The sequence below is a fragment of the Cibotium barometz genome, chromosome 16 (assembly GCF_041138505.1).
Source record: "Cibotium barometz isolate CiBa-2024 chromosome 16, ASM4113850v1, whole genome shotgun sequence".
Classification (NCBI taxonomy): domain Eukaryota; kingdom Viridiplantae; phylum Streptophyta; class Polypodiopsida; order Cyatheales; family Cibotiaceae; genus Cibotium; species Cibotium barometz.
In genome coordinates this window covers 51,950,132-51,976,104 of record NC_141061.1, presented here as the reverse complement: position 1 = coordinate 51,976,104, position 25,973 = coordinate 51,950,132, and the positions used below count along the sequence as shown (strand labels likewise).

The 25,973-nt window shown below is 44.1% G+C and overlaps 1 protein-coding gene across 1 annotated transcript in view; it reads right to left on the bottom strand.

Moving 5' to 3' along the window:
- LOC147630728 (Rhodanese/Cell cycle control phosphatase superfamily protein) overlaps positions 1–25,500 on the bottom strand; it is a 34,172-nt gene extending 8,672 nt beyond the window's left edge. Inside the window, exons 1-5 of the mRNA XM_086810699.1 lie at positions 25,270–25,500; positions 25,039–25,116; positions 24,804–24,911; positions 945–1,041; positions 63–102 (exon numbers count right to left, since the gene is read on the bottom strand). Of these exons, the coding sequence (XP_086666825.1) occupies positions 63–102; positions 945–1,041; positions 24,804–24,911; positions 25,039–25,116; positions 25,270–25,449 (503 nt within the window). The 5' untranslated portion in view covers positions 25,450–25,500. The remainder of the gene's footprint in view (positions 1–62; positions 103–944; positions 1,042–24,803; positions 24,912–25,038; positions 25,117–25,269) is intronic.
- Between the last annotated feature and the right edge of the window lie 473 nt (positions 25,501–25,973).

Below are 25,973 nucleotides of genomic sequence, written 5' to 3'. Positions count from 1 at the left end.
CCAGAGCCTCGAGTTTACTCCAAAGCAATGAAACTTCTAAGAGACAAGTCAGTTAAACTCACTTGTTATATTTCATCAAAGGGACTCCACTCCACCAACCTCCTGCACAATGACAAATCATAAAATAGTCAAACTCCTCTCATGCTCTTTGTGAGACAATTGGAAATCCTTCACAAGCATGAACCTATATTAACCCATGTGCATTTCCAACCTTACTTGCACTGAAGGCCTCTGTTTATTTTTTGAAAAGCCAGCAGTCTACTAAAAACCTTAAGTGTGAAAGCCATAATTTTAGCTTTTCCACTAACTTAGCTTGTGAAGAAAATTTGAAAACCAGCAGCCATTCTCTCTCTAGAGCAGGCATGCTAGGCAGTTCTGTACAGGGAGGGCATAGCCAGGTGCATCTAGCATGCAGCCTGACAAAGCTGCAAGCCTGACTATGAAGAGACAAGCCTAAGGAAACAGCCTCAAATTCTGCACTTTGCATGAATCAAGAGCTGCCATGTGCCTGCAGCCTGCCTCAAGCTTCAAGGGGTTAGCAGGTGCGAGTGGAAGCTAGCTCTCATACCCTTGGAGACAGAGTTAAAATAACTTGACACCAGCCATCAAAAATGAAAACTATAAGATAAAACCATAGAGTGACTTCACACTAAGAAGCCCTCTTCTTGATAATATGGCAGGTGGGCTTACATGACACTCTAGACAGAGTGTCACCATGCAGATGAGATGGCCAAAGAATTGACAAAATTTAAAAAAAGCTTGCATGGGACTACAATTTTATTTCCCAAGGTGGTCCCCATCATATGCAGCCCCAAATGTTAAGCCCCAATAGTCAAGAGGAAAAGCCGACTCCAGCAATCAGTCATGGCATTACATAAAGCTTATAAAATTGCTTTTGCATACTCTCCTAATCAAATAGAAATAAAAAACATAGCATCACATACCCATGGTGAAATTTGAGAACCTTTTCAATAGAGTTTCTGGTTCAAATCCCTTGTCAGCATCAAAGATTGGGATCCATAATGAATCTTTGACCCACGCCTGAAACAAGAAACAATAGAAAGATTGAAACTTGGAACTGCTTTTTCTGAAATGTGATGCTTGAGAAGCCATAAATGATATGCACACGTGTAATGCACATTGACATGAGGATGAGAGAGAGAGAGAGAGAGAGAGAGAGAGAGAAAGCTATATTAACGTCCTTTAGAGGCCACATCTGACCTATAGGACTAATCAGATACATCCATGTGATTACATTCCACTTCGGGGGCAACAAAATGAAAATAGAGATAAAACTAAAAATAGTTCAAATTCCCTACATGACCGTAGGAGAATCCTAGATAACATGAAGGATTTCTCTAGTAGCTACTCTTCATTACTACCATGTTTGGTTGTCCTGAAATCTGCAATAACAGCTCTACCTCTACGGTAGACTGCCCATTTTCCTTGTTTCCTTGCTTCGTATACTTTATTGAGTTCTTGTTTCCTGTTTTTTAGTTGTGTGGCTGTGAGTTCATCTGCCATCCACACCTTCGTTCCCTTAAGTGACCTTGTTTGCTTCATGACTTTAATTTTGTCTTTCATATCTGCGTACCTCAAAACCACATGTTTTCCTTTGATTGCCACTAAGGAAGAGAGAGTTATGGCACATGCTAGTTGGAGGCCCACCATTAGAGGACCACTTGCGAAAGCGCCGGATTGCTTCTGGTAATTGTGTCTTTTGTACTACATGCTTGGAAACATGCCCGCATCTTTTCATTTCATGTCCGGTGCCAAAGAAGGTGTGGGTCCTTTCTCACATATGGATTCCGTTGACAAATAGGCCCATAAGGGTTAAAGTCTAGATTTTTAGCAAGATTTCGAATGGGCCCAGATAACCTAGAACATTCAATTTTCTTTCATTTTTTCAAGTGGACAAGTTTGTGGCATATCTGGTTAACTAGGAATGCCTTCATATTTGATGCAAAAGTGGGTATTACAGCTCACATAGGTCGTATAAAAGGGCTACTATTATGGCAAGTCTCTTCCTTGCGGTTAGCTCATTTGGTGGAGAATGACATGGCTATATATTGGATGAGGGTACTCCGAGCCACACCTATGGTTCGGAGTAATTAGTGAGGGAAAGCTAGTACATCACATGGCAGCCATGTGGCCATTTGTAAAGTAATTTTTGGTAATATATCTGCTATTACGATAAAAGAAAGAAAGAAAGAGAGTTATATTAAACATCTACAAATGACCCAAAGGATTTATGAGACCAAATAGTAGTACAAAGTTTCCATGTGATACTGATCCATGGAAAAGACTCAAAGCAACTATAAAAACTCATTAAAAAGGATAGGCTAGCTATATGTCTATCGCATCATCATCATGATCAACATAATCATAGTAAGCATGTGAATACATGTGGAGAGAAAAGAAAGAAAGAAAAAAAGTATCCACGGATTCCATGCCAATTGAAGACCCAAAAGGGTCTATGAGCAAAAGGTAGTACAATTGATCCATGTATAAACTGAACGTTGTAGAACATGGATAGACAAAAACCCTGTGACTAAAGAAACATGGCTAATGTACTATGCGGACCCTGTATGTACAATGTTGTCACCATGTGGCCACCCAAATGGTTCTCTTCAGTTTCTTGTGCCCGTGTGTGGCCAGTTTGTGGATCCGAGTGCAAGGGATCCCAGCTCCGCACTTTCCGATGTGCCAAACTTGTGGCTAGAAATGCTAGTGTTGTACTTGTTCCATAACCGGGAGATTTGCTCATAACAAAGTGCACATGCACACAAGTTTGCATGTTTGAAATTGTTTTTGCGTCAACTGTTTTCGTGTGTGGCACTATGAATGTTCAGTTCACGGGCCTGGGATGCCTACCCATGAACCGTGCACTTGTATTCTAACGGGTTTTGTGGCCTATGAACACGTGGTAAGTGCACTCAAAAACTCTTCTATTAGTTTATTAAAATGCTTTGTAATGTTTATAACCTTTGCAAGTTCACATTCCTTTAAAATGGGTAGACATTTTTATAAAATGCCCAAGGCCCAACTTGGGGACACTCAGCTTGGACAACCTGGTCACCATTGCGTGAGGTGGCCACCCCATAGTGAGGGGTGACCACCCATGTGGCCAATGTTTTGTGACACGCGGAAGCTCTCGGATTCTTCTTTCAGCCTTCTGGAAACAATCTCATGCAAAACGCAGATATGGAGAGAGAGTAGAGAGAGAGATATGCTGGATATTAATATGGTACAAAAAGGTACCTCCACTACAGCCATAGGCTGCCTTAAAAAAAGGTGGTAAACACCCAAAATCTTGTCCTACTCTAGGACCCTAAGGACCCAATCCCTAGAGGATTGAATGAATTCTTCTATGAGCAAAACTGCCTATTTATAGGCCTTCTTGACCACTTGGAATGCTGGCCGACTGCTGGTCGGCCAGCCGATTGTGCATTAAATGCCTAGGCGCAGTTCTCCATGCAGCTGACAGGGCATCCACCATAAAACGCTGAGGCGCTTGAATCTGGTACAACCGACTCCACGTGTGTAGCCTACAGCACCCCTTCCACCTCTTCCATGCCCTGCGCCAAGTCCAACTCTGCCACTTCTGCACGTTGTGCTCCAAATCCTAGTTCTAGTTATCTTTGACTGGTTCATACTCTTTATCTGGCTGCCTCTTCTGGACCAGCACCTAAGAGTGTCCATGGCATTTATCATGCACACGACATCCCCCTCATCTAAACTTGATGACGGGATTCCAACCTACTCTTGGATGACTGTCATCATCCCAAATCTTTTCCCGGAGTCCCTTTGTCATCCATCCATCCATGGCAACCCTTTTCTCTAAAAGCCCGGCCCGTTCTGAGAAATGAGTCTGGCACTCTCACATCACCCCTTGGAGGATAATCCTCCCTTGGGACCGTTGCCCGAGAACCTATCTGGCTCACAGGACTGCCATCCCCTCTGGTTTTGTGGAACACCACCAACAAACCTCTTGGGAGCTCTTCCCAATTCTATGTTCCTTGCCTTGGGCTTTGTATCCGTGTACTTTCCTGTACCTTGGACCTGTGCACCATCATATGGGATTGAATCAGTGTTTAGCTTTGCTAAGCCTAACGCTCTGATACCAATGTAACACGCGGAAGCTTTGGGATTCTTCTTTCAGCCTTAAAACACCACTGGAAACAATCTGATGCACAACGCAGATATGGAAAGAGAGTAGAGAGAGAGAGATATGCTGGAAATTCAGTATATTAATATGGTACAAAAAGGTACCTCCACTACAGCCATAGGCTGCCTTAAAAAAAAGGTGGTAAACACCCAAAATCTTGTCCTACTCTAGGACCCTAAGGACCCAATCCCTAGAGGATTGAATGAATTCTTCTATGAGCAAAACTGCCTATTTATAGGCCTTCTTGACCACTTAGAATGCTGGCCGACTGCTAGTCGGCCAGCCGACTGTGCATTAAATGCCTAGGCGCAGTTCTCCATGCAACCGACAGGGCATCCACCATAAAACGCTGAGGCGCTTGAATCTGGTACAGCCAACTCCACGTGTGTAGCCTACAGCACCCCTTCCACCTCTTGCATGCCCTGCTCCAAGTCCAACTCTGCCACTTCTGCACGTTGTGCTCCAAATCCTAGTTCTAGTTATCTTTGACTGGTTCATACTCTTTATCTGGTTGCCTCTTCTGGACCAGCACCTAAGAATGTCCATGGCATTTATCATGCACATGACAACCCCCTCAACTAAACTTGATGACGGGATTCCAACCTGCTCTTCGATGACTGTCATCATCCCAAATCTTTTCCCGGAGTCCCTTTATCATCCATCCATCCCTGGCAACCCTTTCCTCTGAAAGCCCGGCCCGTTCTCCAACACCATTCTGACTCTGAATAAATCTATGCATCTGTTCCATCCAGTCCCCAATCCATTCCTGCCCTGACTCTGAACACTGTCTTGGTCTTCATTCCTGAGAAATGAGTCTGGCACTCTCACATCACCCCTTGGCTCCTCCCTTGGGACCGTTGCTCGAGAACCTATCTGGCTCACACAACTGCCATCCCCTCTGGCTTTGTGGAACACCACCAACAAACCTCTTGGGAGCTCTTCCCAATTCTTTGTTCCTTGCCTTGGGCTTTGTATCCATGTACTTTCCTGTACCTTGGACCTGTGCACCATCATATGGGATTGAATCAGTGTTTAGCTTTGCTAAGCCTAACGCTCTGATACCAATGTAACACGCGGAAGCTTTGGGATTCTTCTTTCAGCCTTAAAACACCACTGGAAACAATCTGATGCAACCATAGGCTGCCTTAAAAAAAAGGTGGTAAACACCCAAAATCTTGTCCTACTCTAGGACCCTAAGGACCCAATCCCTAGAGGATTGAATGAATTCTTCTATGAGCAAAACTGCCTATTTATAGGCCTTCTTGACCACTTAGAATGCTGGCCGACTGCTAGTCGGCCAGCCACTGTGCATTAAATGCCTAGGCGCAGTTCTCCATGCAACCGACAGGGCATCCACCATAAAACGCTGAGGCGCTTGAATCTGGTACAGCCAACTCCACGTGTGTAGCCTACAGCACCCCTTCCACCTCTTGCATGCCCTGCTCCAAGTCCAACTCTGCCACTTCTGCACGTTGTGCTCCAAATCCTAGTTCTAGTTATCTTTGACTGGTTCATACTCTTTATCTGGTTGCCTCTTCTGGACCAGCACCTAAGAATGTCCATGGCATTTATCATGCACATGACAACCCCCTCAACTAAACTTGATGACGGGATTCCAACCTGCTCTTCGATGACTGTCATCATCCCAAATCTTTTCCCGGAGTCCCTTTATCATCCATCCATCCCTGGCAACCCTTTCCTCTGAAAGCCCGGCCCGTTCTCCAACACCATTCTGACTCTGAATAAATCTATGCATCTGTTCCATCCAGTCCCCAATCCATTCCTGCCCTGACTCTAAACACTGTCTTGGTCTTCATTCCTGAGAAATGAGTCTGGCATTCCTGAGAAATGAGTCTGGTTTATACTCTTTATCTGGCTACCTCTTCTGGACCAGCACCTGAGAATGTCCATGGCATTTATCATGCACATGACATGTTTGGTGTGGGCAACTAATAATCCATGCACAACTCATTTTCATCTCCCTGGGAAGCAAATCATCAAATCGCCATAGCTCCTGCTCATCGTTTTTGTTCACTACTGGTGCAAAACTCAACGGATCGCAATTCCAACCACACTTTGGGGATCAATAGCCACAAGGCAACTCTCTCTACTACTCACCACGTGACAATTCAGCCAGCACATAATTTGTTGCACGACTAGCCATGTCAGCAGCCCATACACTAAACATGCAGTCCTTTGCAGCCGTTCTCCACTGGCCGTCCTGATTTTTTTTTATAGCTGCCTTTCCTCTAGGTGTTGAATACAATTTTGGTGCTGTCTATTTTGAGCCCGTGGGAGGCATTCATGGTCAGCTGAAAGTTCCCCTCGTGCTCCAACATCATCATCAACGTCACCGGTGCTTGAAATCGTACCCGGGAGTGTCCACCGATGCCAATTCTCCATTTCCAGCATTCCCACGTTGTGAGAGGGCAAGCCAGGCACAAATATGGGCACACCAGTGTCGTGTGTGGACCTAGAATACCAAGGACGTGATTGCTTCTCTCCAGTGAGGGGACAAGGAATTGTTGTTCAACGGAATTCTTCTCCGACAAACACTGTTTGATTTTTGTATTCATTTCTTTGTTTATGGCGAATCTCGCTATCTTAGCCCGTGGAACATTGTACAAATAAAATACTCCATATACTTGGTATTGAGGAGGGATTGGTCCAGGTTCTAGCCCCAATGTAGCACACATGCGCAATTTTCAGTTTTCAGCTTTCTTAATTTTTGTGCTGTGTCCATTTCGTTAAGTGAGTGATTGTTATATATGAGACAGTGCCCAATACGTGCTCACATCTAGCAAGGTGAATTACATTGGTACCAAAGCACAGTTGTTTCCCTTTCCTCAGTGGAGAAACGATCTTCTGGGCTTGGACACCGCGTTAATAGCACACTTGATACTATGGACTGCCAGACAAGGCGTGAAGGAGTGCCCAAAACTAAAGTTTTTATAGATGAGGATGCTCAATTGAACATGAAGTTCTTAGAATCCATAGGTTATAAAGTGGGAAAATTAGATGCTTTTATGGATGTACAAGCTTGTTTTTTTGGGAGCCTATTAGGAGGAAGAATGTCTATTGCTTGCTAAGTTTGCATACATTGGTGCAATGCTTGCTGCAAAATTGTTTCCGTGCTCTTTGATATATTAGATTTGAGTGAAATCCATGGTGGAAATCTGCAAAGATCTCTTGTAAGGGAAACTGAATTAGTTGCTTAAGAGTCACTATTTGCTCTAGTTTGAGCTTAATTCTAAGGAGATGGCTTGCAAATTCTCACTTGGATCAGAATGATCCATAGAGGGGAGTGGAGTTGTTAGGTGTCTTAAGGAAGTGGTTATCAAATAAGGCAATGATTCGCCTAAGCAAAGGAATGAAAACACAAAACATCCATGTACATGAGACACTGTGTTGTTGCGTCCGAATGGCTAGGACACCCCACCCTCCCAACAAAACCCACCTGTCTCTTTGCAAAGTATTTCTGTTGGAAATATTGTTCAGCCCTAGATGGACTCCCTGCATGCTTGTATCTGGCCCATTTATAAGGCCCCACACTGCATATTCATCTGCTATTATTTGCACCATTTTTAGGAGCATTTGTAGCATTTTTTGCTTATTTTATGGACTCTTGTCTAGGTCAGCCTGTAGGACCTGGCCGACCAGCTCATGAGGACCTCTATAAATAGGTGCCTCATTCCCACAGCATTTCATCCCTAATTTCAGCCCTGACTTGTACGTACCAGTACTCACGGGCCTCCCTCGTGCTGTACCTTCATTCATATTCAGGTTCTTGATCATCTGCAGTCTATTGTCTACACATATATGCTGTTTTATTCTCTGTTTTCGGATTTACAGCAGTGGCACAGATTTCTCACATGGTATCAGCGCCTAGAACTGCTCTAGGACCTGCGTTTTCTTTCAAGAACCTGTTGGTTACAGATTTCAGCACATAAAGACCTGCGTTTTCAGGTCTGGGAACTGCGTTTTCATCCGGGAGCTGCGTTTTTCATCAGAAAGCTGTGTTTTCTCAGTGGTGCTGCGTTTTCTTCAATCGAGCTGTGCTACTCTTCACAGAGCTGTGTTTTCAGCATCCGTGGTGCCATTGAACCTTGGAGAACCATTTCATTTCTCCTCTTCTAGTTTTTCTTCTTCATCCTCATACTAACTGTGCTCAGTTTTAGAGGAGGTCTAGCTGCTTCTAGTCCCATTTGAAGAGGAGAATTCTACGTTTGGAGGATATGACTTCTGGAGATCAATATTCTAACTTCTCTGGACTTCTTTTCTCTTCCCAAGGAATCCTATCCCCCACTTCTGAGGCTACCACTTCATCAGTACCCTCTCCCTCTTTCTCCCCTCCCACAGAACCTGTCCCCTTCTTTCTCTCATGTTCCATCCTACACTCCTCCCCAAATCAGTGATTCCACGAAGCTTACAGCCACCAATTATCATACTCGGTCTTTATATACCCAGTTGCTACTTGATGATGCTGGTGTTTGGACATCAGTTATGACACCCTGCCTTGGTGGATCCATCTTTTTGGGGAGTTTTGGATCGTGCACGCCTCATCATCATTCATTGCATGACTCCTGCCATACAGGCACACTTTATTACTACAAGGAATAATGCCTGACAGATGTGGCTTGAGATTCACAGGAGGTTTGGTGTTGTTTCTTCCGTGAAGATTGCCAAGCTGGAGGCGGATCTTGAGAAGATTCGCATCAGTGAATCTTACAATATCACTGATAAGATTGGTGACTTTATTCGCATCAAGCGGCAACTTGAAGAATATGGGAGCTCAATCAACAACCTGATCCACAAGCTGCTTGGTAAATTGCCTCCCTCTTTTGATTTTTTCAAAGAACATATTTACTTTCGCTAGCCTCTTCCATCTTTTGAAGAAGTTGAGTTATCTACATGACAAGTGTTTGATGAGAGGCAAAGGAATCTGCTTTTGTTGCCCAAGATAAGAGCAAGAACAAAGGAGGATGAGGACGCAACAACAACAACAAAGCTGCCCAAGAAAAGGGCAAGAAGGATGCTACAGAGGCCAAAGGTAACAAAACCTTGGAGTGTTCTTTTTGTGGTAGATCAAACCATACGGAGGAACAATGCTTTGCTCAACGTGACAGTTCTTGGGTTGCCAAAGCCAAATACAAAGCCAAAGATAACTCTCAAGATTCTGACAAGGATTCTGATAAGAACAAAGGCAAGGAAAAGGTGAAGGACGAGAGCAATGCCAAAGTGGCATATCTGGCAGTTCCAGATCCTCCCCCTACCTCTCCACAGGATACATTCCTCGTGATCACAGATATAACTTCTTCCACAAAGGTTAGTGACACACCGACAGAGGTTGAGTGGGTCAATGACAACGGTGCTTCCGCTCATATGTCCAAACATTCACATATTTTGGAGGATTACCAGCCGCTCTCTTCTTCGGTTCGCATTGGAGATGACTCTTCCTTACCGATTCTTGGTATTGGTAATGTTTCTCTTGGTTCCTTAGCTACTCTCCATGAAGTTTTACGTGTGCCTCGGCTTTCAAAGAACTTGTTTTCAGTTCACATGGCTACTCGGAAGGGACTTGGAGTTTATTTTGATGATGAGGTGGTTGAGGTCATTGACAGAAAGACACTCTCGGTTGTGGCCAGGTTGTGGCCAATGGAGTTCACAATGGAGGCCTCTACAAAATCACCACTTTCTCCTCGGATTCTCTCATCCGATTCTCATATCCATCAATTATTCTCTCCTTCTCATGCCTTAGTCTTCATTGATGAGACCTCTTTGTGGCATTCACACTTTGGTCATGTACCTGTTTCTAATTTGCAAAAAAATTATTCCCAACAGCTAGTTCTTGGTTTACATAAGCACCGACAACTACCACTGTCATGTGCATGAATATGCCATGGACATTCTCAGAGATTATCCAGAAGAGGCGACCAAAAAAAGACCATTAGAACTAGGGATTTGGAGCACAAGATACAGAAGTGGACAGTGTGGACTTGGAGCAAGGCCTAGAGGGCATGAAGAGGATGTCCTGTCAGTGCGTTAGGAGAAAGGAAGGCTATCGGCTGCTCGCAGAGTGTGGTCGGCTGAACTAGAGGACAAGGGCGGGCTGCAGGCGCATCATAAAGTGAAGAGGTCCAGTCGGGCTATGTTGAAGAGCATTTAATGTATTTTTGACTAGCCGACCAGCAGTCGGCCAGTATACCAAGTGTCCAAGAACCATATAAATAGCAAAGTGTGCTCATTGTTTTATTCATTCAACTCATTTAGGAGTTGGGTCCTTACGGTCCCAGTTAGGGACAGATTTTGGTGATGTTCACCTTTTCCAAGAGGGCAGCCAAGGGCTGTAGATTAGGAGTACCTTTTTGTACTATATGAATATACTGAATTTCCAACATATCTCTCTCTCTCTACTCTCTCTTCATATCTGCGTTTTGCATCAGCATGTTTCCAAGAGTGTTTAGGGCTGAAAGAAGACCCCCAAAGCTTCCGCGTGTTACAACCACATATATGCTCGTCTTGCATGTGGACAAACATCACAGAGACGCTTTTCTAGAGGAGGCTACACATCGGGCTGCTACACAAAAGCTCAAGTTTATACATACAGCCTTGGCTAAACCTATGGAGGTTGAGTCCCTTGGAGGGGCTAAGTACTTCATGCTTTTGGTGGATGATTCTACTCGGATAGTGTGGGTATGTTTTTTGGCTTGGAAGTCTGATGCTTTTGCCAGTTTTAGGACTTGGATAGCTATGGTTGAGAATCAGTCTCACTCTACGGTTTCATTCTGGAGGACTGACAATGGTGGTGAGTTTGTACCCTTTGATGAGTTTCTTGCATCGAAAGGTATTCCACGGCAGACAACAGTTCCTTATACTCCTCAACATAACGGAGTAGTTGAGAGGAAAAATCGGATCATGAAGGAGATGGCGAGATCTTTATTGCATCATTATGGGTCTTCCTCCCGCATTTTGGGGAAAAGTTGTGGCTACTTCTGTTTACCTCATAAACCACTCGCTCACGAAGGCGGTTGATAGGTTGACAACGGAGGAGACATTTTCTGGACATAAGCCATCTGTATCACATTTTCGTGTCTTTGGTTGTGTTGCTTTTGTACATGTCCTAGATAAGAAGTCGACTACACTTGCCCCTAAGTCCAAGCGGATGATTTCACACACTATAGCTTGAGATCCAAAGGATACCGGTTTTGGGATCCGGATGTGGAGGATATTATCATATCTCAAGATGCTTGGTTCAATCATTATTTGGACTTGATTCTTCTTCCATGTCTTCTTCTGAGCAGATTTTGGACCCATTTCCACCCGACATTGGAGAGTTTTCTCATCTACCACAGTGAGCTTCTTCACCCGCAGTGACTCCGATGTCTTTAGCACCAATTTAGTTCGTTGTACCCTCTGTTTCAGCCCTTGTATCTGCTGTGTCCAGCCCCTTGCATAGAGTTGAATTGCCTCCTGCATCTTCTCCACTAGTATCTGCAGCCTCTCCATTCTCTTCTCCACATTTGGCTATTTTTTCTCCATCCACTGTTGTCCTACATACATCCATTTTTGCAACAGTACCTTCCTCTTCTTCTTTCAGATTTGAGAAGTCTGGTCCACTCTAGTGGGATTATTAGAGGACTCTGGCCTTTCTGACATCCAATTGCATTCTCAAGCATCTGCTCCATCTTCCGGACCTCGGAGATCTTCTCTGCTTGCTACTTCTGATCATACCGTGAATTATGCTCTAATGAGTACCCTTCAGGATACTGATGAGCCCGAGTCTCCAGAGGAGGCTCTTGCTTTGCCGCAATGGGCGGCAGGCTATGGAAGCCAAGATGTCTTCTATCGAGCAGAACAAAACTTGGGAGTTAGTTGCATGCCCATTACATCAGAAGGTCATTAGTGTCAAATGGATTCTTAGAGTCAAGTATCAATCTGATGGTACTTTGGATAAGTACAAAGCTCACCTTGTTGCTCGTGGTTATGCTCAAAAAGCTGGCGAGGACTTTGATGAGACATTTGCACACCTACAGCCAAGTATACCACCATTCGGATTGTTTTAGCCTTTCCTCATTTTGAATGGCCTGTCTTTCCGATGGATGTTAAATCTGCTTTTCTAAACAGAGATTTAGAGGAGGTATATGTTGAGCAACCGCTTGGATTTGAGATTCAGGGACACACAAATCATGTTTATTTATTGCGGACAGCTGTATATGGTCTCAAACAGGCATCCCATGCTTGGTATCAGAAGATTGATGCCTTCTTGATTGCACTTGGCTTTGACAGAGCTTATCCAAATTCAAACCTTTATGTCTTTCTCTCTGATGGTGATATCTGTATCATTGTGCTACAAGTGGATGATCTCATCCTTACAAGATTTGTTTCTCACTTGGTCACTCATATTCAGTCTCAACTTTCACAGTAGTTTGAGATGACTGATCTTGGATTACTTCATTACTTTCTTGGTCTTGAAGTATGGCAACGCGATGATTGCATTTTTTATTTCTCAAGAAAAGTATGTGCGCAAATTGCTTTCTCTTTATGGTTTGACAGATTGTACTATGCTCTCTTGTCCCATGGATCCTAGTTCCAAGCTTTCAAAGGAAGAATATTCTCCTTTGGTTGATTCTACTGAGTATTGGGCAGTTGGTTGGTTCATTGCTCTACCTCAACAACACTCGTTCGGATATCTCTTGTGCCTTGAGTACTCTCAGTCAGTTCTTCTCTACGGCTCGATAGTCTCGCTGGCAAGCTGCTTTGCGGGTTCTTCGGTATCTTCGTGACACATCCAATTATGGTATCACTTATTCTAGTGTTTCTGATTTGGTGGGATTCACACGTGCTCATTCGGCTGGTTGTGTTGATTCTCGGCAATCTACCTCTCGATATTGTTTTCTACTTAGATCTGGAATGGTTTCTTGGAAGTCTTAGAAACAGAGGATTGTTGCTACATCATCTACTGAGGCTGAGTATAAGTCCTACCTTCTCTCCATGACTGAAGCTTTGTGGATTCATCAGAGTCTGAAACATTAATGTTGTGCACAAGATTCTCCTATCACAATTTTCTCAGACTCCCAAAGTGCTATTGCTTTGGCACAAAACTCGGTGATTCGTGGTCAATCCAAACATATTGAAGTGCATTATCATTTTGTTCGGGACTGGATTGAACCTAGTCTTCTTTGCTTGGTGTATTGTTCTACCAAGGACAACATTACAGACCTCTTCACCAAACCGCTCCCTTGTGCTTCTTTGGAGGCCTTAGTTCAGGCGTTGGTCCGCCCATCTAGCGACGAAGAGGTGGTGTTGGAAATATTGTTCATCCCAAGATGGACTCCCTACATGCTTGTATCTCGCCCATTTATAAGGCCATGCATTGCATATTTATCTGCTATTTTTTGCACCATTTTTAGAAGCAAATTTTTACTTATTTTATGGATTTTTGACCAAGTCAGCCTGTAGGACCTGGCCGACCAGCTCATGAGGACCTATATAAATAGGTGCCTCATTCCCACATCATTTCATCTCTGATTTCAGCCCTAAATTGTACATACCAACACTCACGGGCCTCCCTCGTGTTGCACCTTCATTCATATTCAGGTTCTTAATCATCTGCAATCTATTGTCTACACATATATGCTGTTTTACTCTCTGTTTTCAGATTTACAGCAGTAGCACAGATTTCTCACAATTTCCTTAGCTGATATGGAAATAGAAACTAATGGTTGAATATTTACTTGTACCTCAGTGTGCTCTCACCATCACCAAGCAGCTCCTAGAGATTTTTTTCTCGTTCCACCTTGGTTGAACAAAATCTTTCCATCTAGGTATATTGATCCACAAACCACCAGAATATTCACATGACTATGGCAAGCTTGAGGTGATCCACCCGCAATTTACTACATCCGTTCATCACAGATTCAATAGATATTATGTGCCACCCTGGGTCACACATTGTCCTCTGTTGACTTGGCATCAATGGCAAACTTGAATGTAAAATTCTAACATATATATACCTAGATGAATCCAAGTACATGCCCAAATTCACCTTTTAGGAACGTGCATGTTATATACTCATGGTAGTCAACCCACAAGACTATATGACTATCAACTCCATTATGCATAGTATGGACTAGATACTACGACATCCCCACTAACGTCATCAGTGCCCAATAGTGAGTGTAGAACTCTATATCAAGATATGCTCTCATACATGCACTCCACACACACACACACACACACACATAAGAGCATATATTCACACAGCCCTTCGTACTGAGTTTCTGTCAAACCTCCGGAGATGCAGGGCACACTCGGCCATAATGAAGCCTAGCACTAAGGGAAGTAGCAAATAGAAAGAATTAGTACAACAAATAAGTAGTTGATAGGGAAAATGCACCGCTAAAGATAGAAAGAATAAGCACAATATCAACTGGCCACAACTCGGACGAAAAAGTCAAAATGTGAAATCTGCATGTCCACTAATATGATTGAATTATATACCTAGATGAATCCAGGAACATGCCCAAATTCACCTTTTAGGAACGTGCATGTTATGTACTCATGGTAGTCAACCCACAAGTCAGCAGGGCAGCCTTGAGCACACATCTGGCATATCCCATGTACATGGTTCCACAACTCAGTTCACATATACATCCACTGTCCATTCTCTGTTTCCACCCTTCAAACTGCCATACCCCTCCTCTCACAAGGGGCCAGATAACACAACTCTGCAGCAGACATAAGCCAGTGGAAAGAAAGAAAGATGAACAAGTTCAGAGCTTACCAATTTTAATGCGTGGTTTTGCGCCCGTGGGACTGATCGTACCAGTCTGTACTTGACAAAGACTGTATGTACTCTCTTCCCTGCAACCACCTGACTGATGCACCAAATATACTCTGATAAAGCAGCAGTACTTGACTGTACCTATCCGTACAGGACTGTACGGACTGTACCTACAGTCGCCTGAATCTGCCCGCCTGCTGTCTGGACTCTGGTCCCCTGCACCGCCTGAACCAGATGATGCCCAGCTGTCTGTACCTGCTGTCGTACAGCAGCGCCTGCAACCTGTTATGTACAGCCACCAACAGTACGACTGTACCAGCTGTCCATACCTGCCTGCGCTGCCTGAACCTGCAACAGCCGACTGTACTTGCAGCAGCCGACTTTACTTGCTGCAACCGACTGTACAGGTAGCCTCCACGTGGATTGTACGGTCTGTATTCAGTACAGCCTGCACTCTTCACAGCAAAACCAGCAGCCCACACTCCTCCACGCAGCTAGTCGACCACGCTCTTTTCTCCTCCACGCAGGTTTTCTTGCACGCCTCCCAAAAAGCAAGAGACAGAGAGAGATGCGTGTAACTCCAAAAGTAGAGTTGCCCCTCTCTCCAAAAATATCCTAGGCCCCTTACTTTAAAATTCATTAAAGTTCCTAGGGGCCACCCCAAGGTTCAAACATTAAAAATATTAATGTCCTTGGTCCCCCTTCACACTTGAGGGTGTCCACACATCATTCCCTTTGTCCGGGCACCCCAAATATGAATCATTTAATATTTATTTTGCTCAGCAACCACCATGCCCACACTTGTGCTGTTCCATTTTCACAGGGTCATGACATACCCCCCTCTTGAAAAATGGCAAGCGTCCTCGATTGCAATCTGGTGATATAGCAAAATATTCAAAGTGAAATGTACAATCAACGTCCCAATCCCTCTAAGCCATGCACATGTAACAACATTCACTGCAAACCAATGGTGTAGTAGTAGTCCAAGTTGTATACCACTGTGAACCATACACAACCACAACATCCAATGTGACTAGTACACATATATCATAGAAGTCCCATAAACAGATGTACTGTCAGCCATCAGTACCTTCGGGTGAGACAAAAACTGCACCAAGCGACCTCTAGATGTCATCTGAGCCTGTCTGTATCAAGGAAGTGGAGGTGCTACCCCCCTCTTAAGCATCAGGCAATGCTCCAGACCCATGCTCTGCTGAACCTGAATGAGCCATAACAAGAGTCGGCTCCAACTCAAAGGCATCGAGATAAAGCTGCAAAACCTGAGGTGAATCTGTTAAGTCACCTTCCTCCATCCACTTCGCATCCATCGGTAAATAGTTCTTGAACTTCACAAGATAGCGACGGGAAACTTTACCTCGTACCTTTCTTTCCTTATGTGCCAGTATCTGCTCTGGAATAAGAACCTCATCAAGTTCCTCAACTTCCGGCACCCAATCACCCAATGCAAACTCTAAAGCACGTCTGTGACGGTCTGCTACTTTCTTTTGCTTTTGCTGAGTTTTCTGGTGCCAACTTAACTCTCCGATGAGCTTCATCCATACTCTCCACATACTGATCAGCCTCAAAAATCTTATCCTTTGTGTGCAAAATGGGTGGTACCTTCTTCCCTCCTTCCACAATCTCAAAAGGCGCCTTGCCCGTCGAGGTATGGACAGTGTTATTATATGCAAACTCCACCAAAGGAAGATACTTTTCCCATTGTTGCTTGTGCTCTGACACATAACACTTAAGAAGATCTAACACTGTAGAGTTAGCCTCTTCCGATTGACCATCTGTTTGTGGATGAAATGAAGATGAAAACTTGAGAGTTGTACCCATGTTGTCAAACAACCCTCTCCAGAATAAACTCGTCATCCGTGGATCACGGTCATTAATGATAGACGTAGACAAGCCATGATACTTGAAGATGTTCACCGTAAACAACTTCACCATATGATCAACTTTGATCGTCTTATGCACGGGAATGAATTGAGCCTGCTTACTGAACCTGCATATGATAGTCCAAATGCCATCATTCCCCGTTTGTGTACGTGGAAGATCAAATATAAAATCCATGGCAATGCTCTCCCATGGTCTATCTGGAATAGGTAAAGGCTGTAATAACCCTGGTGTCTTTTGACGGTCAAACTTTACCTTCTGACATACGATGCATTGCCTAACAAAAGCATCAACATCTCTTCTCAAGGTTGGCCAATAAAAGAAAGTCTCCACTGCTTTTACCGTGGCGTCAATTCCTCTATGACCTGCATACGGTGGAGAAGGACTTTCAATCATAACCTTGAGTCGCAATTGCCTAGTAACACAGTCTACCATGCATCAACAAAAACCCATCTCTGAGAGTATAGTGCTCATGCCGCTAACCCTCAGACATCTGATCATACAACCTTTCAAAGTCCTCATCATGGGCATACTGCTCTTTCATTTCATCAAGCTCATGATGATAAGCAAGTGAAACTACTGAGACCTGTGGCTTGCGTGACAAAGCATCTGCCACAACATTCTTTTTGCCTTCCACATGCACAATCTGGAAGTGGAACATAGACAAAAAGTTTGCCCATCGCATATGCTTCTCTGAAAGCTTAGTTTGCGTGAGAAAATAACGCAAGGTCTGATGATCTGTCTGCACAGTGAAATCAGCCCCAAGCAAATAGTGTTTCCATGTAGAAAGAGCATGAATTACAGCCAACATCTCTTTCTCATAAACCTGTAAATGCTTCTCGGCATCCTGCAATATTCGACTCTCATAGGCTATCATATGTCCTTCCTGCATGAGAACTGCCCCAATGCTGTTTCCACATGCATCACATTGGACAACAAAAGCCTTTCGGAGGTCCGGTAATACCAATACTGGATCCGAAGTAAGCTTTTCTTTAAGCTTTTTGAAGGCTGTAATTTCCTGATCAGCCCATCTAAACGGAGTTGCCTTCCTTGTTAAGGCATGAAGGGGCGAAGCAATTTCAGCAAAATACCGTATGTACCGCCTGTGATAGGAACACAATCCCAGAAAGCTGCGTACATCATGCACGGTCCTCAAATCTGAACAATTAAGAATTGCTTCCACCTTTGATGGATCCATACAGACTCCATGCTTAGACACAATATGCCCCAAGAAGTGTATCTCTTGCAAGAAGAACTCACTCTTCTTGCCATTAATAACCAGCCTATGGTTCCGGAGTTCTGCAAACACAATGGCCAAATGCCTTCTATGCTCCTCCTCAGTTTGTGAATGCACAATCATATCATCAAAGAATGTGCCCACAAACGCTCTATGAGGCCGGAAAATCCTGTCCATCATTCTGTTAAATGTGACAGGTGCATTTGTCAAACCAAAGGGCATAACCAAGAACTCATACAATCCAAAAGTGGTTCGAAATGCTATCTTATGCACATCCTCGGGTCTAATACGTATCTGATGATACCCGCTTTTCAAGTCAATCCGACTAAAGACTGTGGAGCCCTGTAAGCGGTCCAAAATGTCATCGATCCTCGGAATGGGGAATCGATTCTTGATGGTATTCTTGTTCAATGCCCTGTAATCAATACACATGCCCCAAGAACCATCCTTCTTTTGCACTAAGAGTACAGGTGAGCAAAAGGGTGATGAGCTAGGCTGTATCAACCCTTTATTCAACAACTCCTGTACCTGACTCATAATTTCTTCTTGTTGGGCTGCACTAACACGGTACGGCGGTCTATTTGGTGGAGTACTACCAGGAATTAGATCAATGGCATAATCTTCTGGCCTTTCCGAAGGAAGTTCCCCTGGCAATGACTCGGAAAAACAATCTTGGAACCCACATAAGAAATCAGTCCTGTCCTTATCTAACATAGACAAATTAGACTTAGACTCATCATCTTTTGCATCCTTTACATAAATCAAATCAAGTACGCGGAAAGATGCTTTCTCATTACTGATGAAATTGCCGAAGCTCATACAATAGGAACAGATTCCCCTTTAAGTTTTACATCCAAAACATGTTCTTTCCCTCTATGAGTCAAAGTGATCTTCCTATTGTATGTATCCACCACCGCATGTACTCTGTGGCACCATGGCATACCTAGCAAAACATCACATCCATCAAGTGGCATGATGAAAAACTCTTCGCTGTCCACATAACCCTGCAAATGAAGCCTGAGCTTCCCAATAATAGGAGTGACGGGTTTTGCATACCCAGGACAAGCCATGTTAGCCTCATATAAAGGCCCCATCTCCTCTACACGAATCCCCAATCGGCCAGCCAAATCCGATGAAATAAAGTTGGCTCTAGCACCTGTGTCAAAGAATATCAAGGCATTTTGATCTCTCACTTTGCCCCATGCCCTGCACAACTCAGTCTCTTCACCACCTGGCTATTCCCCAACAAGATCAGGAACTAACCCTACAAAAGGTTTAGGTTTCTTTGACTTGGGCTCTCCTTTGGTGTCAGAGTCCTTTTGGAACTTTCTCTTGGGACAATTAAAAAACATATGTCCCTCCTCTGTACAGTAAAAACATTTCCGAGCATCCATCAAAGCCTGTCTCTCCTCAGGAGTTCTCTTGGGCATTGGCAACTTCTTATATCGCTTCTCTGTAGACCCTTTTGCATCACGCGAAGCATGCCCTGACTTTTCAGATTTCTTGCTTGAGTTCTTCGTGCCTTTAAATCCAGATGAGACTCCAGTGAGTAACGCATTTGCTGTCATAGCATTCTCTATCATCTGTGACATATTTGTTACTCGAGTCTTGATGCAATAGTCATGCACTTCCTTGGGCAGCCCACAACAATACTTCTCCACCTGCTCAGACAAAGGCACTGCACGATAAGAAGTAACTGGGAGTAAAGCTTCCCAAAACTTATTATTGTAATCTTCAAGATTTTCATACTTTGATGCATCCAACTTGTGCCATGCTGTCATTACATCCACCTCAAAAGTAGATGTGAGCCATACGGAAGAGAACACCTGTTTAAACTGTACCCAAGTAGATGGTGCTATGCCCTGCAAAAGAAGAGTAGACCACCACTGCAATGCATTGCCTTTGAGAAAAGTCGCAGCTTTTCTCACCTTAGAGGACTCCGTGTAATTACCACCAAAAAAAGCAGCATCAAACTGCTGTAAGAAGGTAAGTGCCTTTAACTTATCTTTGGCCCCACTGAATGTATCAAATTTCACAGCAGCTCCCCCTTCCTTATAATCCTTCGCCTTACCCATAGGCGTTAGATTATCGTAAGGAAGTGGCTTCACAAGATTGCTACCCCCAGCATTCATGCCCATCATAGGGTCAACATTACCAATTCCCACACCTGGCATGCCATACATTCCAGCCATGTTTCCAAACATATCATTATGCATACCGGGTTGCATGCCCCCATACATATTTCCTTGCATTCCAGGTTGCATGCCTGCCCCCAAACATATTTCCTTGCATTCCGGACTGCATACCACCATACATATTCCCTTGCATACCAGGCTGAAAATTTGCTCCAAAAGTCCCTAGCATACCCATGCCTCCCTGAGGATAACCCCCAGTCATGGATTGGAACACAGAGCCACCACCAAAATAACCTGGATGCATAGACTGCTGAGGAATAGATGGCTGTCCAAAAAAGGAACTCTGTGCGTAAGCACCAAAATGATGTTGCATGTTCGGAAACTGTCCAAAAGATGGATCCTGTGGGAAGGCACCACTATGACCCTGAGGTAGGTTCTTAGAATGCACCTTCTTCTTCTTCTTTTTTTCAGGCTCAGAACGGGATCTCATAAATTCAGCAAACTTCTCGCATAAACACATCCATTACACCGGCCAAACGATTTTTAAACTGAGTATCATCTTCCTCTTTACTAGGCATATCTTCTGGCTGTGTTACATCCTCATATTGTTCATCATCTGCAACCTGTTCTCCTGCAAGAATATCCTCAGATTCATTTCTCTCAGGAGAGGTCTCTTGCTCTTCCTCTTCATTGTAAAAATATTCTTCTTTTGTGTCAGACATGCTGCTGAATTTTTCAGCAACGACTTTTCTCGAGTCAACCACGAGCTCACCCCCTTAAGAAAGTTGATGATGGGTCCCGGCAACAGAACCTTGAAACCGGCCTCTGGTAGAAACCAAAGTGCGGTAGACTAGCAGTCACCCTTCCACTTGTAGTCCAAATAAATAACAAAATTAATTGAAGCTAGAATGCCCCAAAACTGAAATGAAATCGACACTTGTTGGCCCCAAAGCTTGGCGTCCCTTTCGGTATTTCTTTATTCAAATTCAATGAGATGTAAAGCTGAGTACAACAAAACCAGCCAGGAGAATAAACCTGTATGTCCAATCTGGCAGCCCTCAAGACCTGTTAGCACAGAGGATTCACACACAGATCTGTGTCCCACAAAAGCAACACACTGTGCTTCCCTCTGATCAACCAAGACAATTCAGCAGGGCAGCCTTGAGCACACATCTGGCATATCCCATGTACATGGTTCCATGACTCAGTTCACATATACATCCACTGTCCATTCTCTGTTTCCACCCTTCAAACTGCCATACCCCTCCTCTCACAAGGGGCCAGATAACACAACTCTGCTGCAAACATAAGCCAGTGGAAAGAAAGAAAGATGAACAAGTTCAGAGCTTACCAATTCAATGCGTGGTTTTGCACCCGTGGGACTGATCGTACCAGTCTGTACTTGACAAAGACTGTCTGTACTCTCTTCCCTGCAACCACCTGACTGATGCACCAAATATACTCTGAAAAAGCACCACCTACAGCTGGAGATGCACCACTTGCAATCTGTTCAGGACTGAACATAACTGTTTCTGCCTGTACCTGTCCGTACAGGTCAGCACTACTTGACTGTACCTGCCCGGACTCCGTACAAGACTGTGCGGACTGTACCTACAGTCGCCTGAATCTGCCCGCCTGCTATCTGGACTCTGGGCGCCTGCGCCGCCTGAACCAGATGATGCCCAACTGTCTGTACCTGCTGTCGTACAGCAGCACCTGCAACCTATTATGTATAGCCACCAACAGTACGACTGTACCAGCTGTCCATACTTGCCTGCGCCTCCTGAACCTGCAACAACCGACTGTACCTGCTACAACCGACTCTACGGGTAGCCTCCACGTGGACTGTACGGTCTGTATTCAGTGCAGCCTGCACTCTTCACAGCAAAACCAGCAACCCTCACTCCCCCACGCAGCTAGTCGACCAGGCTCTTTTCTCCTCCACGCAGGTTTTCTTGCACGCCTTCCAAAAAGCAAGAGAGAGAGAGATGCGTGTAACTCCAAAAGTAGAGTTGTCCCTCTCTCCAAAAATATCCTAGGCCCCTTACTTTAAAATTCATTAAAGTTCCTAGGGGCCACTTAGGCCTAGGGGCCACCCCAAGGTTCAAACATTAATAATATTAATGTCCTTGGTCCCCCTTCACACTTAAGGATGTCCACACATCATTCCCTTTGTCCGGGCACCCCAAATATGAATCATTTAATATTTATTTTGCTCAGCAACCACCATGCCCACACTTGTGCTATTCCATTTTCACAGGGTCATGACACTAGTCCCCAATCCATTCCTGCCCTAACTCTAAACAGTGTCTTGGTCTTCATTCCTGAGAAATGTGTCTGGCACTCACATCACCCCTTGGAGGATAATCCTCCCTTGGGACCGTTGCCCAAGAACCTATCTGGCTCTGGCTTTGTGGAACACCACCAACAAACCTCCTGGGAGCTCTTCCTGTTCCTGTGTTCCTTGCCTTGGGCTTCGTACCCGTGTACTTTCATGTACCTTGGACCTAGACACCATCATATGGGATTGAATCAGTGTTTAGCTTTGCTGACCTGATGCACTGATACCAATGTAACACGTGAAAGCTCTGGGAGTCTTCTTTCAGCCCTTAACACTACTAAGAACATGCTAATGCAAAAACTCAGACAGAAGGGAGAGTAGAGAGAGAGAGAGAGAGATATGTTGGAAATTCAGTATAATTCATATGGTACAAAAAGGTACCCTTCTACAGCCCTAGGCTGTCTTCATACAAAAGGTGAACATCACCAAAATCTGTCCCTAACTTGAACCCAACTCCTAAAGAGTTGAATGAGTTACACAGTGAGCAAACTATGCCTTTTATAGGATTCTTGAACTTAGAAGAGCTGGCTGACTGCTGTCGGACCAGCCGACTGGGCTTGGACTCCATAAATGCTGGTCGGGCTGCGCCTCTCCATGAACTGAAGCGCCTGCTACTACAGCCGACCTCTTCTGGTACAGCCGACTCCACTTTCTTGCAGCCAACTGAGCCTTCCAAATCCTCCAAGCCTTGCTCCAAGTCCACACTGTACCTTGTGCTCCAAATCCTAGCTTTACTGGTCTTTTTCTTGGCTGCCCCTTCTGGATTAGCTCTGAGAATGTCCATGGCATTTCATGCACATGACAACTTACTCCATCCATGAACCATACACCATTCTATGAAACATATCGGTCCTCCTTATACAAGCCTTGCAGAGAATGATAAGAGACCAAACTCAATCTCTATGACCAAATCAAATCCACGAAACGAATTTGGTTGGCAGATCTTCCTAATATGATTGTAGAACCCACTCAACCATGAATTTGGGAGTCATATCTTGAATCCACCATGACCAACACACTTTTTGATCTCAAATAACTCACTTGTTTACAAGTTAATAACACCCAACAGAAAAACAATTCCAACAGTGGTGATGCCCTACCTATGCATCCACGCCATAAAGGTTTACTTGGATATGCCATACAAGTTTTTTTTTTTTTTGCTATACTTTGATTCCAGAAAGCAATCATCCAATTTCTTTGTCCACCAAGGCAGGTAAGAACTGCCCAAAGTCTAATAAAGACTCCTCTCTCGTAATAGTCCAAGGGAAGTCCAATCTAAAGAACTCACTCTTCCTCCATTTCAGCATGAAGCACTTTTATCTCTGAAAATGCTAATCGAAATCTCAAGTATTGTATATACCCTAGCAAGATGTCATGTATCACCCTTCATCTCTCAGCTCTCTTTGGTGACACCAAAACTAATTAGCAATTTGGTCATCTGGTAGAGTTAAAGACATTGTATTAGAAGTCTAACTAAAATCTGATCCCGTCTCTGAGGACGGACTCTCTGTGATGGTGCAGCTCTAACAAGTAATGCATCACTGGTGAAAGCGGGCCAAATTCTCTCTGAAGAAGTAATAGAATCTCCCTCAAATCTCATAGCAGACTAGGTAAGTAGACAAGTAGTGCTCCCCTGTCCTCGGTGGTGCATACCCTGCATGTTCATTCCTCCAATGGTATGCCCCCTGCTCTACCTGCCTCAATCCAATCCAATGGGACAAGGCACTCTGACCAATGACAATCTTCCCCCACTTACATAGAATCGTGTTGTTCAAATGTATAGGGTCCCTATCTTCCGATGACAGAGAGAGAAATATACTATTTCTTGAGAGGGTCCCCGTCTTCAAAGAATTTTGTTTTGCCAAGTTCCTACATTGTGCGTTAAAAGAAGTCCCCAACTGCAAGGTGTGTTTTTGGGGTCCCCTGCATCTGACGAAGAACAATATACCATCTTGACAGAGTGCCAGCTGAATCGAAATAGAGACCAGATCAACATTGACATAAATGTAAGCCAGAGAGGAGCACACTACTTGAAACACTCACTCTGAACTGCAATCACTTTAGTGAAAATAAGGCAAACTTTGTCCTTGCTGGAGAAGTGATGCATCGAAGTGTACTATGAGATATGCTGTCAAATGAGAGACATGCTTACTGACTTGACTATCTGGCACACTTTTTCGACGAGGAAACTTCTGGCAAAAAGGACCGATTTTCCATCACAATTATGATAAGTTACTTACCTTGTTTCTCTCTACTGATGGACGCACATCGAGGATACAGTATTCTGCGAGTTGGGAAGCATAACCTGCTTGCTTTGGCGAAATGGCTTTCACTTTTCCATCACGCACCTGATGCAAAGGGCACATGGATGATGTTAAAAAAACCATGGCAGATAAAGGGAAACATCCAAGATAATAAAGTGATTAGGGATCCAAGTTAAGATGCAAGCAAATGCTGATGAGAGTTCAGTTGTACTTGAGAACGCCAACGCTTCTCAGCTGCAGCCATTTCCTTCATCTGCTCTGCCAAGTCTTGGGAGCGCAGTGATTTACTCTATTGGGCAACTCCACCCCCCACACACACACACACACCCAAAACCCAGAAACGAAAGCATCAGTCACTCAAGACCCATGAATGGAATTGTGCTGATTTTCCCTACCCAGCTTTTTTTTTTTTTTGGGATAATATGGACAAAAATTGACTTACCCAGAAACAGGGTGGGTTGTTGGTAGAGCAAGGTCTCGCAAAGGAAGGGAAAGCTGGAAGAGGCCTTAAGGAGGCCAGCTCCTGAGCAAGGTGACCATGGTTGTTGTGAGACTTTGAGCGAATTGATGCTGATGTTTCCGACAAAAACTGGCGAGGCTGGCAATAGGTAGCCACAGCCATGCTTCGCTCTCTCTCTCTCTCTCTCCCCCTCTCTCTCTCTCTCGGATCTACTTATACGTTTCACACCTTATCCACACCTATCCAAATCCAGACTTACTCGATGTAATTCGTCTCATATCTATCTATCTATTCGTATGGGCAGCTGACTTTGTATATTTAAATTCTGTACATCTATCTTCCTATAAATTCTTTATTGCAAACTCTCCACATGGCAACAGTGGTGGGTGTTGCCATGTGGCACGATTCCAATAAACCTCCCACACTCCACGCTTTAGTCCTAAGCCTCCCTGCAACACTTCATGCTCACTTCTTCACGCTCGTGACCAAGATATCACTGTTGGTGCTTTCAGCTTGGCCATTAGCCTAGGAATAGTAAGCTAAGGATTTGTTGTGTACTACCATGAATTTGCTCTACCGTGAATTTGCTCTAGTAGCAAAAACTTGATAGTAAGGTGAGAATTTGTGGTGTACTACCATGAATTTGCTCTAGTATTAAAAACTTGATCACATCATTGATGAAGTGA